Source organism: Eleginops maclovinus, chromosome 19 (assembly GCF_036324505.1).
Source record: "Eleginops maclovinus isolate JMC-PN-2008 ecotype Puerto Natales chromosome 19, JC_Emac_rtc_rv5, whole genome shotgun sequence".
NCBI lineage: Eukaryota > Metazoa > Chordata > Actinopteri > Perciformes > Eleginopidae > Eleginops > Eleginops maclovinus.
In genome coordinates, this window is record NC_086367.1 from 19,451,603 (window position 1) to 19,465,938 (window position 14,336).

A 14,336-nucleotide genomic window follows, 5' to 3' on the forward strand; every position below is an offset into this window, starting at 1 on the left:
TTGGAGAGGAGTTATAGGTTCGGGATGCTCTGTCTGTCTCGGGGACTTTAAATCTATCATACAGCTTTCTACCTTCAGACCTCCGCTTCTGCGAAAAGACTTTAAGCACCAAAATAGTTGAAAACTTTCCACTACGGTATCACATAAAAATATTCCATCCTCTCTATGTATTTGAATTTGGATTTATTGTTTATGAATTTAAAAATGCACAAACATAACGACTGTGCCGAAGACGCTGTGTCCCAGGAGACATTTATTTAGTTTAATATGGTGGAACCGTCACGAAATATCTGCCTGGGATTAATAAAGTATTTTGATTGCTAACATACAGCGCGGAAAGTGGCAGAAAACCCACAGGGCTAATTTTAAGCAATTCAATAATTCAATAATGATGGCAAGCTCTAAGAACAAATCCTGATACGTCAATAAAATAACTAAATTAACAAAAAATAAACGTGAATGTTCAACGTTTATGAGTAACCTGAGTTTGTATATAGTTAAAGAAAAAAGCATTTGAAAAACAGCAGATAAATGTTCTTTCAGGCATTTTTTTAGGCTTGTTAGACGATCGGTATTTTGTTTTGTTGGAAAAGCCAGTCAATAACTTTGTCCCCATATAATCCCCAGAAATCCCCCTCACATGAAAGAACACCTTCCTCTGTTTTCAACTATTTTCCCTTATCCATCAATGCCATTAAAATAGAGGTACCAGTTCTTCACTTCCCTGTGAGCGTGATCCATTGGGCTTTTTATGGCCGGGGCCACTGGGGAAACACGAGCCCCTTTGCCAGCAGGAGAGGACGCTTCATGTTTTTGCGTTTTATTTTTAGCCGGCTGAAAGCGATTGAAGGCAGCCATGCATCCGCCGTTTGTCAGGAATAAGGTTTGAGAGTGTGTGCATGAAGCTTTGTCTCCTCCTGTACCCCTGCCAAGTGCCAAGTGCGAGGAAAGGGATGGCACATTGTCATTCACCGCACGCAGGTAGCACGGGGCTTAGCGCATTGCAGACTTTGATCTTTTTCATTGCCTAAATGTTGTGTCAACGCAGTGCCGCTTGACCTCTGAGGCAGGAATTACTAGACTGTGCATCTTCTCTAATCAGAGTCCCTTCAGTCTGGGATCCACGGGGCTGCAGACGCTGATGTGTACGAGTTAGGACGCATGCAAGAACAAATCCAAATCTTGTAGGAAAAAGAAACACTTTTACGCAAGAAGACTTTTTAGTGCCCTACAGTTCCACAGGAGTTATAGTGGTGTGCTCGGAGGGGAATGAATATTTATAAAAATGTAATTTATGTAACTTGCTGTGGGTCAGAGGCAGAGCTAAAATATGTAAGTGCAATTATAATGAGATTTAAACGTCAGTTGTTTTCCTCCTAAAGGGTATGGGTAGTTTTTTTTTCGAAGTTGCAATTGAGGTATTTTGAGCGACTGGCATTTCCCTAATTTCCAGTGTGTATTCATGTGTTAGAGAGAGGTGAAAATACCGAGTCAGAGCTTCAGAGAGGAGAGAGAGAGAAAGAGAGAGAGTCATCCGTGGCGTCATGGAGTCATGTGACCGCCGAGTTTCCTTGGAGACAGCAGCAGTGTAGTACATTGAGATGCTCGCTTGCTCAGTGGAGGGCAGATTAGGCATCTGGCAACAGCAGCAGCAGTCGGATGTATTTTGCCAGCCGGGCAGGTGCTTGCTCTCCTCACAGAGGTAAGTGTGATAACGGGTGTCTGCTCTCCTGTCTGCTGCCTCAGGGCGGATTATTGTAATGTAGCGAGACTTTGATAAGGGAAACATTTAGAGTGTTTGTTTGGAGACCGGAGGGCAGCATGTGCAGGTTTGAGTAGTGACAGTTTTCCTTTTCCTGTTATACCAGCTTAAAAAACAAGAATTAGCAGGACTGGTTATAATATCGTGTGTGAATGACTTATTTAGGAGTTTCCATGGTTGTCCTTTCAGTCTGTTAGGCTAGTCCTGAAGGAAATGGAAATGTATGAGGCAATAATAGTTGCAACATGTCTTCAAAAGGAACACGTTAAACCCCCTGAGCATGCACATGAACGCTGGGAATGTGTACTCTGGTTTGTGAACAGCTAACAAATTACTTCAGCACAATTAGTGATCCAGAAATAATGCTGTTTTTCTGCTCTTATTTTTAGGAACACAGTAATATACAGAAAAAAATAAGGAGAGCTGTTGAGGCAGATAGTGGCACGGGAGCAGAAAAGCTCTCACTGTCTTCTGCTGATAAGAGTGTGCAGAATGTGGATATAAATAGTTTGATTTGGGCGATAAATGATGATTGGACAAATAAGCATAAAGAGATGCAATGCTGTTGAGTTCTTTTTGCCTTTTATGTGACAATTAGTGCTTTAAATAAATCAGTCACAATAGAATCAAGGCAGACAGCTCCACAGAGATGTGCAGATTGAAGAGCTGCGACTACAGAGAAATGGAAATCAAGTGTTTGTTTTTTTTCCTGTGGCGGTGAAGTGTGAAGCGGCGAGCACCTGAGATGTGCAGAGTGATGTTTCTGAACCGTTAATGAGACTCTGTGGTCCGAGGGGTTCAGGATGGAGCCGCCAGATGGACCCCATCACTTTGTTTACTCTCACAAATTACCTCCCACAATGTCACCTTTGCTAGTTCTTCACAGACTTCCAGTTTAATTAGTTTCCTTGTCTGCTGTTGTTGCTCTTGTTTATGTTAATGAGGTTGAAGATAATGGCCCTAAAAAGATTTTAATTGCCGTTCCGTGGAAAAGTCAATTATTTCGCTGGGATTTTAAGTTAGCTCAAGTACAAGATGTTGCACATTTTGTGCAGCACATTCAGTAATATAATGATCTGCCTTGTCTGCCCTCTATTGTACAGTTGGAATAAATTGCAGTCAGAATCGCTGATTCATGATTACTAATAAAATGCAAATGCCCTCTTCCCCATTTCCCTGGTGACAAGCACTTGAGGCTTCTGCAGAGTAGATTAAAGACCTCTAATCTTGTCTTTTAGTCAGCCGAAACCAGGGGCCAACAACATGAACGAGACAATGCTCATGTCCTCTGGGGCGCCCACTCCTACCAAAAGGTAAGCACCAAGGCATAAAGCACAAGTCTTTTTTACTTGAAGATATTTTTCCACAGAATGAGCTTCTTAAAGATGCTAAATGTCACTTTGCGTTACACACATGCAAAACTGTGCTATTTGAATCCTTCGGAATTCACTCTGAGCTCAGAATAGGTGTTGGATCACCAGTGGAAACAGCGTGTAAAGTTTTTTGTTCCCTCACACACGTTTTTGCATTCGAGCAGCATGCCCTTGCGAGTGTATTTTTAGAGAAAGATTTGTTACGCTGTTGTGAGGAATAAGTGAGCACTCCTACTTAAAGGCTTGATTTGACAAATAGATCATGATAGAACTGGAGCCTGATCATGAAAGCAGAAAGCAGGCGAGGGCGTAAAAGCAGCCTAATTGTCTTCTCCTTTCATCCTCTCAGTTAGAGGCCAGCTCTATTATTATTTACTCACAGTGCTAATGAACCATTGTGGTTATGAATTACAATGGAGAGCACTTTGAAGCAGCTTTAATGCATCTGTCCTGCAAATCTGTGCTGGGTGGATGTTCCATCTGTGTACGGTATCCCTCTCTCACATCTTTACGGCAATTTCTGTTTGCAAGATGGGACTGTTAGGGACTCAGGACTTCACACAGCACATTAGCAAGGAGGACACGTCACTGTCTGGTGTGCAGAAAGAATAGAAGTGTGCACATCAACCCGGTTTAAGATCAGGTGTTTGATTCAAATCCAGACAGAGGCTTTGATAAAGAGTTCAGAAAGAGCTTCAATGAGGGCTGGGGCTTTTGATTTCTCATTGTTGCTCTTCTGGGACCTCTGCAGGGAAGGGCGGCAATGAAAAAAAATGTCCACAGCAGTATGACTGAACTTTAAATGAGTATTAGAGATCATGCCGATATCCCTTAACTTCTCTCTTTCATTACAAATATAATTATCTAACCTTGCTGGAAGATTTCTGTGTTTGGTGAAATGAGATGCTCACAATCGATGCGAGATTACATTTCTTGCAGAGATGAACATTTTGTGCAGTTCAGTCTCGTCTCACAGGGCTGACAGTATCAAGATTAGGGCGAATTTAAGGGAAGCTGACAGGATAGGGACACTCGAGGCGGTAAGCGATACCTTGCAGCCAAACCCGTGGAGGTCAGTGAAGGCATCACGTGTGGCGGCACGTACAAGAGCAAGACAACGCTCTCCTGAGGTTTCTCTAACTGTGGCAGTGATGACGGATCCTGATAACCTTTGTCTTGACATTTTGGTCCGTGAGTCAGAGCTGCTTTGGGAAGATGTCATGCACGGAGGATGCTGTTGCCTTCGGGGCGGCATAACAACTACAAAGCTGCCATATTTAGGGCAGAATTTGCGCATTAAGCCACCATGACGCTTCCAAAATAGGTTGCGTTGAAAGTCAGCGTGGATAAGGTGGCGAGCGAGCGGGCTTCACTTAAGTTGCAGAGAACCGAAGGCCAGCAGACTCTCACTGTGTCACATTTGGTTTGTAAATATTAATCTATTAATATAATTACCCGGCACAAGAGCCTGCGAGTCAAACATGCTGCTGCTGAATAATGCAGAGCTGCTTGGGGATGTGAGTCAGTTCAAGAGGCTCACATTGAAACGGAGCAGCAGCGGTCGTGTCCTTGTTTTTGACCCTTTCACAGACTCAGAGAAAAAACACATTAATGATCGTGTGTCGGTGCACAGTTAAAACTGAAGGCTCTGTGTGTGAGGAATGGAGGGTGCTGTGCTCTCAGCCTCCATCACAGTCTGCTCTCTGATACCAGCTGCTCTGCTGACTTGGCACCATCCCTCCCTCTTCTCCGTCTCTCTCTCACAGACAATTGCTCACCACGAGCTCGTCCTCCAAGGGCAAACCGCAATTTATTACCTGTTAGTCATGCAGAACCACGGCGACAGAAGATAAAAGAAAAAAAGAAAATGCTGTCTCGAGCTTGACGAGTTTCAATTCAGAGTCAGTGAGAATTCACCAAATGTGAGTCAGTGTGGAAACGCAGCAGATTGTCTTTCTATCAGGAGCTGTCATAGTTATTACTATAAACTCCGAAAAAATGTTGTACTTTGAGGGAGACTTGCTTTACGTGAACATTAGATTAAATCATTTTTGCGGTTTTCCCTCTCCTGTAATGAGTTGTATAGCTTTGTGTGCATGTAAATGTTCTGTAAAGCTAAAATCCCAAAGTTAAGAGGGTTTCTCCCTCCTGAAACTCCTCCATTGGGCTCCTTTGTTTATTCCTCTAACATAGTGACATCACAATTGCACGTCTATTGGCTATCGCTCAAACTCATTGTATGTGTTAGGTTAAGGGGCGGGACATATTTAAGCGATTTACCAATCACAACAGTGTAGTATTGTTGGCACTATATAGCAATTAAACATTAGTAAAACAAAATGGAGCATAAATGAATTATAGATAACAAATATTTCCACATGGTGAGGTAACATGAGGCCAAGCATTGCAGTGGTGATAAAAAATAAAAGAGTCAGCACAATAACTGAGTGAATGTCAATGGAATAGATTGTACGAAAAGATGAGATGAAGATCATGGCCGATTTCCAAAGCAGTTTTAAAAGGTCATAATGACAGCTGACACCGAGGTGGAAAACCAGATCTGTGAACCCCTCACTAAAGAAATATCACAAGTTACAAAAGTTGAATGAGACAGAAACTGTTAGAGACGACTGTCAAGCTTTGTTACTTATAGTGTCAATAAGTCCATCCAACTTTGCAATGCAGAATATTGACGAGTAGAAAGAAGTGTAATATATCAGGCATCAGAGTAAGAAAGGATACAGCTGTTCATACGTTACAAGGACATTGATTTAATCCATGCTGACGGATTCTGTCTCCAGATGTTGATCCAATCTCGTCTGAAATCTCTGGTCTCTTAAAGTTTTGATGATCAGTCAAAGTACGATCAGGCCAATCAGAACACAGCGTTTGAAAAGCATAGCCTGTCATGTGTCTGACAGAAATAGAAGCAGTAGTGTCTGAGAAATAGCGTTTGAGTCGAAAATAAATTGGTGGTATCTTCAAACACGAGACAAAAATAAAAAGTATCCGGGAGAGATGCCAGCTCAGGAGGGCTTAGAGGCAAGCATCTATGTTCCAAACCTGGCACCACCTGATGGTCGGTGCCAGGTGGTGCCTGATGGAGCAGCTCCAATACTGATAGCTCAAAGATCCAGACACATAGCCTGGCTCCAAACGACCTCATGGGGTCACAGTGTTTCCTGAGCCAACCCCGAGCAGCTCCCTGATGTCGTTAATGTATTTCTTCCATTTAACAAGAAACCTCAGGCTCTTGTCTACGCCTAACCTGAGATTGAGACTGTAAATTATTTAGAAAGTGTCTTATTTTACAAGACATTTCTTTTGAGTCAGGTGACATTATCTTGGAACAAGTCGAGTGATCCGCAGAGTATTTTAAGATATCATCAAAGGGCTAATAAAACCCTTGAAACAGGCGAAGTAAGGAGCCGAGAACTCAAATGATCTCATCACACAGGCAGCCTTTTTATCTGCTCTGAGGAGAGATAAGATTGTATTGCAATTGTGGATTAAAAAGGGCTGGTTTGCAGGGCCTGGGGTAGTCACGGTTGCAGGTTGTTGATGCAGTGGTGTGAAGCCAGATTGGGTTTAATGGCCTTAATCAACACTCACTCTCCACTCAGAGTGAGATAGAGCCCAGCACCATTTCAGCTCTCTGGCACTCTTCGTTGCAGATCACCTGCCGTGAAGGGACAGCATATGTCCAATCATCTGTCCGCACCATATGCCACACCCATGATCGTTTAACGTCTCACGCCTTATTTGACATTTGATGATAGTGATGAAATGGTCAGAGCAGCCATTGGCACGGACATAAATGCACTTGGCATGCTGCATTCTCAGTAATCCATCTCAGGTCATTTTAAGAACCGATTATCCCAGACTGTCTATCAACAAACATGAAGGTCACCTCCATCATAAAGTCTCATATATTGACTGGACAAACTCTCCCCTATAAGAGCTCTGTCGCTGTTTCTGTGTATGAGTGTGTCTGATGTATTTCTCTGTCCTGACTCAGTGTCTTGGAGAGTCCCAGTCGGCTGGATGAGGAGCACCGCCTCATCGCTCGCTACGCCGCCCGCCTGGCAGCCGAGGCGGGAAACTCCACAGTGAGTGTTTGACATCTTGTGATTTTGTTCTTCTTATAAAAGTGATCTGATGAGTGGAAATGTCTCTGTTAAAGTAAAGTAAATGACCAAATACACACCATGTGGTCTTTGATAAAAAAATAACGAAGTAGAAGCTTGTGTAGATAAAGTTTTCAGGAGAGAAGTTACATACGACTTCCAAGGGTTTTTTAATGGCGGAACATGTTCTTATAGGGTGACTTTGGGTTTATTTGGATTTGGTTTTCTCGTCCCGTTTTATGGAGGGGTAAAGGAAAGCTGTGGTGATGAAATGGTTTCCTGTTTATACAGAAACACAATACGTCTCCAGCGGAGAGTAATTACTGCTCGCTGTGGTCTGACAGAAGCTGTTGGTGTTTCCACAGTTGATACTCACTGTTGTTAATGCCGTTCTATGCTAATTTTGTTTTTCAGCAACAGTGTCCTCCGACAGATTTGGGTTTCAACTTCGATGCCAATAAGCAGCAGAGACAGCTGATCGCAGAGTTGGAGAACAAAAACAGGTAACGTTTATTTAAACACTTACAAATCTGCGTGTTACTGAGTGGTTGGCTGGATGGTTTTTTTATTTGTGTTATTCATTTTTCTTTGTAACTTTTGGTGCAAATTTGCAGTAGTTGTGACCATGCACACGCTGCATCCACACAATTTTGCATTCACACACTCAAACATTTGATCTCCACAGAAGATTTCATCCCCCTAGTGGGAAAGTATTATGATCCGACCATAAAGGGAGCTATAAAACAGCTGGTTGTGGCAAGTGTTTCAGGCTGTTTCTGTCATCGTACACTGATTATTTTTTCATTGCTGTATTTCTACTTCCCCTCATGTCTTCTACTGAAGTATTTTCTCCAGTACTGCTCTTTAGCTAACTGATTCATCAACTCCTCCAGGGAGATCCTTCAGGAGATCCAACGGCTGCGTCTGGAGCACGAGCAGGCGTCTCAGCCGACCCCAGAGAAAGCCCAGCAGAACCCCACGCTGCTGACCGAACTGCGGCTCCTCAGGTATAAACCCACTGACACACCAAACACCTCTTATGAGAGCATCTTCAGCCCAACAGCAGGAACAAAGAGCCATATATTCACTAAATCAAGTTGTAAAAACACTTTGGGGCTGTTGTGTTAAATCACGTTGGATTCATTCTTCAAGGAGAAAATTATTTGCTGCTAATTCAGGAGGGTGTTTTTGAATCAGCATTCATCATGCTGGCAGACCCCTGGGTCAGGTTGTGAGAAGAGACTCACCCTGAGAGGACGCGTTACAGAGCAGAATGACTCCTTGTTTCTCTGGCAGGGCCTAAATAATTCATCAGCAGTCAACTTTATGATGAGCAGCAGTGGCAAGGATTTAAATTTTGTATTAACTTAATGTTTTATACCATAAATTACTAGCTGGGGCGCTGTATGCAGACAAAGCAGACCTAGAGATGCATTTTAATTACTTTTTCTCACTCATTGGGATGGTAAAAGATTGACGTATGCTCAGGAATATAATTGTGTTGGTGTTTTAAAACATAGCAATGTTTCTGTAAAAGTAGTTGAGGATATTTTTTATCCACTTATTATACTTCCCAGTTCAATTCAAACATGTGTAGAAACACTTTGAAGCCTGTTTTTGATGCAGGTTACTGAGCTGTCTGTCATCACACAGTAATGTTTATCACAGTGCACAGTTTTTTTTAGCCTGGCTAGACGGCTGTGTTTTGCATGCATTCAGCCTGAGGATGCGGAACAGAGCAGATGTGTCTTCAGTCTGCAGATGGTTGAGAGTTTTTGATAAGATGACTCACTACAACACACAGATGATTGCCTGAGCTCTTTGAAGGTTTGGCAACATGCAGTTGCTCATTATGGACACCAGAGGGTGATGATATGCCAAAATACACACTCATAAGACAAAGTACAACTACCTCTGGGCCAACAAAGAAATGTAATGTTTTGCATTCTCAAGCGAAGAGACAAGTATTTACCTTTTCTATTCATGAAGAACATCTGCTTTCTCCTCGCAGATGAGTAATGGAATAAATACTTGAAATAGTACTTGAAACTGCCAATGCTTCAAGTGAACACTTCTGATTTATAAACAGGCATTTCGGTGTCCGATTCCCCCCTAGTGCATCGGTTACAGTCAAAGTATTTATGTACAGTAGTGCAGCCAGAAAATAAAAACCATCTTTTATGCAGCGAAATTGGAGTCCTGCTAACAAAAACATAGTGTCATCGACGCAAAAGTGGCATAGCAGATCAAGAAAGATATAATAAGCTAACATATTAGTATATATAAGAAAAGCAAACATTAGTTATATTAGAATAAAGTAGTATAAAGTAATCCAGGCCCTTTCCTTGTAATTGGCGATCCCTGCTTTAGGGTGACCAGGTGTGAAGTGCATGTCACTTTTTACACAATTGAGTGAAAAAAACACTGACGTATGATGTCAGTAAAAGATATTTGTAACAGTGTCATTAATACAGGTAAAAATACTACACAAAAACTTTTATACTAGACCGGAGCAACAGGAACTGATGCAAATACCATCTGACTACATACAATACAATATACGCAGTGTCTGCAACGCATCCTAGAAAGTAACCCCATTACACTCCTGACAGGTATCTGGGGATTTACAGACATGAAACCCAACGCTGTTCCCCCCCAACTATGAAAAAGAAGATGATCTACCAGGCATTGTGTTTTATGACTGTTACTATCTTCCCTTGTGTTTTAATGTATGCATCTGCAAACTGTGCTGCAGACACAGGAAGGACGAGCTGGAGAGGCGCATGTCGGCGCTGCAGGAGAGCAGGCGGGAGCTGATGGTGCAGCTGGAGGGACTCATGAGGCTGCTGAAGGTAAGACCCTCACCTGTTTCTAGAAGAATTAGATGTGATGTTTTTTTTGTCAGTACTGATATAATGTACTTGAGTGTGTTCTAAAGCTTGGTGGCATGTTGGTTGAATGAAATGTTGCCATGTCGGATTATTTGCATGGAAGAAAAAAATCCTTTTATTCTTCTCTTTGTTCTTCTGTTCCTTTAATTATGTTGCTCTCTCTCACTGCTTACCTGTGCTGGCTGATAGGATGAGGAGCAGAAGCAGGCTGTAAGTTGCCTTTAATTCAGTTTGCTATGAGCCTCAATACCTGGCTTTAGTCTCAGCACTCAGTGTAATGCAACTACTCCAGGGAAAGATAATAGGACTCTGCAATCTAACTGGGTTACACTGATGTAGTCCTCTTATCCAGGCTACTCCCCCAGACTGTGAAACTATCTTTAAAATCTCCTCGGTCCAAACAAGTTGAGAGAAGTGCGTTTTTTCTTGGCCCAGGTGTCAGGGATCTTTTCCTTTCATCAGCGCTAACAACCTCTCGTCTAATGTGACTGCAGTCTGGCCGGCCATCTGCTGCCTGGCTGCCAGCCATCGACCTGGTCTCACTACACCAGAGACGCACAGTGATCCTTTCTGCCAGATATATCTCTCCTCACAGCACAGGCCCACACATGGTTCTCATTACTCCTATACGCAGTAAAGGTGCACTATAGACGCACAGGGTACAGCCGGCCGGTATGGGGTTTCCTAAAGGTTTTCCTGCCATTGTTTTTGTTTGTTCTCCCTATCAGGATTAAGTTATTTCGGCCACATCTGTGTCTCTGTTTGTTTTACTAAAAGTGACCTTTAGAAGCACAAAGGTCATGTCTTCCCAAAGCTGCAGTCTGTCGGCGCAATACGGCGTCTTGCATTGAAATGTCCCAGAATTGGCTCGCTTCATGAGGGGATAAATAGGGTTTTTTCTCTGTAACAGAAGCCCATTCTTTCAGATGGAAGATCATTTAGTATGCCACAAAAATAAGCTAATTAAATTGTTATCGGCTAACTGAACCGGGAAAAAAATGCCTGTTTAGCTCGTCTTTATGCACCAGTCAAGGTTCAACATGTGAAAATAGTCCGTATCTGTAATTCCTTTGGTTTTAAAGTATACATTTGCTGATAGAAAGCAAGATTGTGGCCATCTTACTAACATGTTTCAGTGCTACTCCCCAAAATTGTCAAGAAAATAGGCCATTATTTAATGTATTATGGGATCACTTGATTAAAGTTTTATAAAAAGTAGCTTCAGGTAACATGATTCCTCGCTGAGACGGACCATATTCAAGTATGTATGCTAAGGGCGAAGCTACAATAATTACCATAGCTTAGCATACCGTGTGAAAACAGAGGGAAAGAGCTAGCCTCATTCATTTCTAAAGCTCACCTGTTTTCAAGTTACATTTCGTTGTTTGATCAGTACAAAAACAGAAGTGGTGGTTTCTTATTTAAAAGAGTCATATCAATCTTTTCAGCTAACGCTCAGCAAGGAAGTAATTAACCGTATATCCCAAAATGTCAAACCTTTGCATAACGGTACAGCTATGACCAGGTTCTAAAGGTCACATCGTTTTTATGATGAAACTTTAACTATCATGGGTTTGTATGTTGCAGTCGCAGTCCGGAGGCTCCCCTCATTCCTCCCCCAGCCATGGGGCGGGCTGTTCCATGCCCATGCCCATACGCTCCACCTCGGCCGGGTCCACCCCCACCCACACCCCACAGGACTGCCTGGCCGGGGTGGGGGGGGACGTGCTCGAGGCTTTCGCTCATGGTGAGTATGCAACGGCACCTGAGAGTCGTAGTTATTTAAGATATTGAGTAAACGTTTAGAAAAACTTCCATTGTTGAGTTATCAGTGAACATATTGCAGTAATTCTACCACCAGGCAGGGTTGGAATTTAAAGAAGATATACTGAGTTAGTCTACAACTTTGTTTTGCTTGTACTTTATTTGACTGTTTTCTGACACTCCATTTCTCTGTCTCTGTTTCCCAGGAGTACCTAGAAACCTTCGTAATGATCTATTAGTTGCTGCTGACTCAATCACAAACACCATGTCGTCGCTGGTGAAAGAGCTCCACTCAGGTGAGTCTGTTCCACCTGCTTCATAATGTTTTATCATCTGAATATGTGTCGTGTACTGAAACTCAAATCTGCTTCATTTTTTAAGTTGATGAGGTGGGCTTGGAAGACGAGACGAACATGAGGAACGGTGGGGACAGAAGTAAGACTCACTACATGCCAATAGTTCACTTTTTTTCGAGCTACAATCATTATACAGTGGTATGCAAAAGTTTGGGCACCCCTCTGAGATTTCATGACAATTTGCTTTTCCTTTATAATAGAAGATCACAGCAACAACATTTGTTTTCCTACAAAGATGTAGACGTTTTAGTGTTTTCCAGACCAAAATTCTTAGGGTAGCATTACATAGTTTTATTATAATAAAATAAAATGCAAAAAATGGGATGTGCAAAAGTTTGGGCACCCTTATAAATAGCATTCATTTCAACACCTGTACGGATTTATAGCTGACAGGTTGCTGCACAAAATTGCTTTGATTAGCTCATTAGACCTTCAATTACAAAGACAGGTGGAACCAATCATGAAAAAGGCTATTTAACATAGGTAATAGCTGGCTGTGCCTGGCCTAGGTTCTTTCTTAGGGAGTGGCAAGATGGGGACCTCAAAACAACTCTCCACTGACCTGAAAGCTAAGATAATCCAACATTATAAATTAGGAGAAGGGTACAAAAAATTATCTGACAGGTTTAAACTGTCTGTCTCCACAGTCAGAAACGTAGTTGTGAAATGGAAGGCCACAGGAACAGTCCGTGTGAAGGAAAGATGTGGTAGGCCGACAAAAATAGGGGAAAGGCACAGGCGAAGGATGGTGAAAATGGTCACAGAGAAGCCACAGACCACCTCCAGAGAACAACAACATCTGGCTGCTGATGGTGTAGTTGTTCACCGTTCCACAATCCAGCGTACTTTGCACCAGGAAGAGCTCATTGGAAGGGTGATGTGCAAAAAGCCTTTCCTGAGTGTTAATCACAAGAAGAGTCGCATGAGGTATGCAAAAGCACATCTGGACAAGCCAGAAGCATTTTGGAACAAAATACTGTGGTCAGATGAGACCAAGATTGAGTTATTTGGTCATAACATGAACAGGTATGCATGGCGAAAAAAACACACTGCATTCAATGAAAAGAACTTGTTGCCCACTGTAAAATTTGGTGGAGGATCTATCATGTTATGGGGCTGTGTGGCTAGCACAGGTACTGGAAAACTTGTTAAAGTTGAGGGCCACATGAATTCCTTACAGTACCAGGAGATTCTTGACAAGAATGTTCTAGAGTCAGTCACAAAGTTGAAGCTACGCCGGGGTTGGATTTTTCAGCAGGACAATGATCCTAAGCACCGATCAAAATCCACCAAGGAATTCATGCAGAAGCACAGGTACAATGTTCTGGAATGGCCATCCCAGTCCCCAGACCTTAACATCATTGAAAATGTATGGATTTATTTGAAGAAGGCTGTCCATGCACGGAGGCCAAGAAACCTGACTGAACTGGAGACGTTTTGTGTGGAAGAATGGGCCAAAATACCACCTGCCAGGCTTAAGGGACTTGTCTGTGGCTACAGGAGGCGTCTACAGGCCGTTATTGCAGCAAAAGGAGGCAATACTAAATATTAATGGAATTATTTCTTAGGGGTGCCCAAATGTATGCACATGCCTATTTGTGTTTGAATGCACATAAACATGTTTCTGTTTGACCAATAAAAGTTATTTCACTACTGAGATGTTTCTGTTACCATAAGGTATAACATATGTTAAAATGAAGTTGCTGCTTCAAAAGCTCAGCAAGTGACAAACTGATGCAGTGGTTTTCCTAAGGGGTGCCCAAACTTTTGCATACCACTGTATGTATACATCATACCACTTTAAAAGATTGTTTGAGAAGATACCAAGCAGTAATAATCATTTAAGCAATCATTTTAACTGTTCAAAGACGAGCATGGTTCAGATTTCACGGTAGATTCATTATTTTGCAAGAGATTTTGTGAAAGGGGGAAGTAGAGTGATGTAATGGCTCTCAAACACAAACTGTAAATCTTTTGTCTTCATTAAAAAACATGCTGTATTTCCTAACTTTTTTCTTCAGCCGAGGCAGAATAAAGTGGAAGTTATAATTCATTCATAATAT

General features: G+C 42.2%; 1 protein-coding gene and 1 long non-coding RNA gene across 2 annotated transcripts in view; one reads left to right on the forward strand and one right to left on the reverse strand.

The window, feature by feature from the left end:
• The window catches only part of dtnbb (dystrobrevin, beta b), a 31,367-nt gene that overhangs the window by 13,303 nt on the left and 3,728 nt on the right, over positions 1 to 14,336 (forward strand). The window contains exons 11-19 of the mRNA XM_063908778.1: positions 3,001 to 3,075; positions 7,154 to 7,244; positions 7,677 to 7,765; positions 8,156 to 8,269; positions 10,018 to 10,114; positions 10,343 to 10,363; positions 11,741 to 11,900; positions 12,124 to 12,213; positions 12,299 to 12,352. Coding sequence (XP_063764848.1) covers positions 3,001 to 3,075; positions 7,154 to 7,244; positions 7,677 to 7,765; positions 8,156 to 8,269; positions 10,018 to 10,114; positions 10,343 to 10,363; positions 11,741 to 11,900; positions 12,124 to 12,213; positions 12,299 to 12,352 — 791 coding nt within the window. The remainder of the gene's footprint in view (positions 1 to 3,000; positions 3,076 to 7,153; positions 7,245 to 7,676; positions 7,766 to 8,155; positions 8,270 to 10,017; positions 10,115 to 10,342; positions 10,364 to 11,740; positions 11,901 to 12,123; positions 12,214 to 12,298; positions 12,353 to 14,336) is intronic.
• The window catches only part of LOC134881442 (uncharacterized), a 66,050-nt gene that overhangs the window by 11,907 nt on the left and 39,807 nt on the right, over positions 1 to 14,336 (reverse strand). The gene's annotated exons all lie outside the window — the stretch shown is intronic.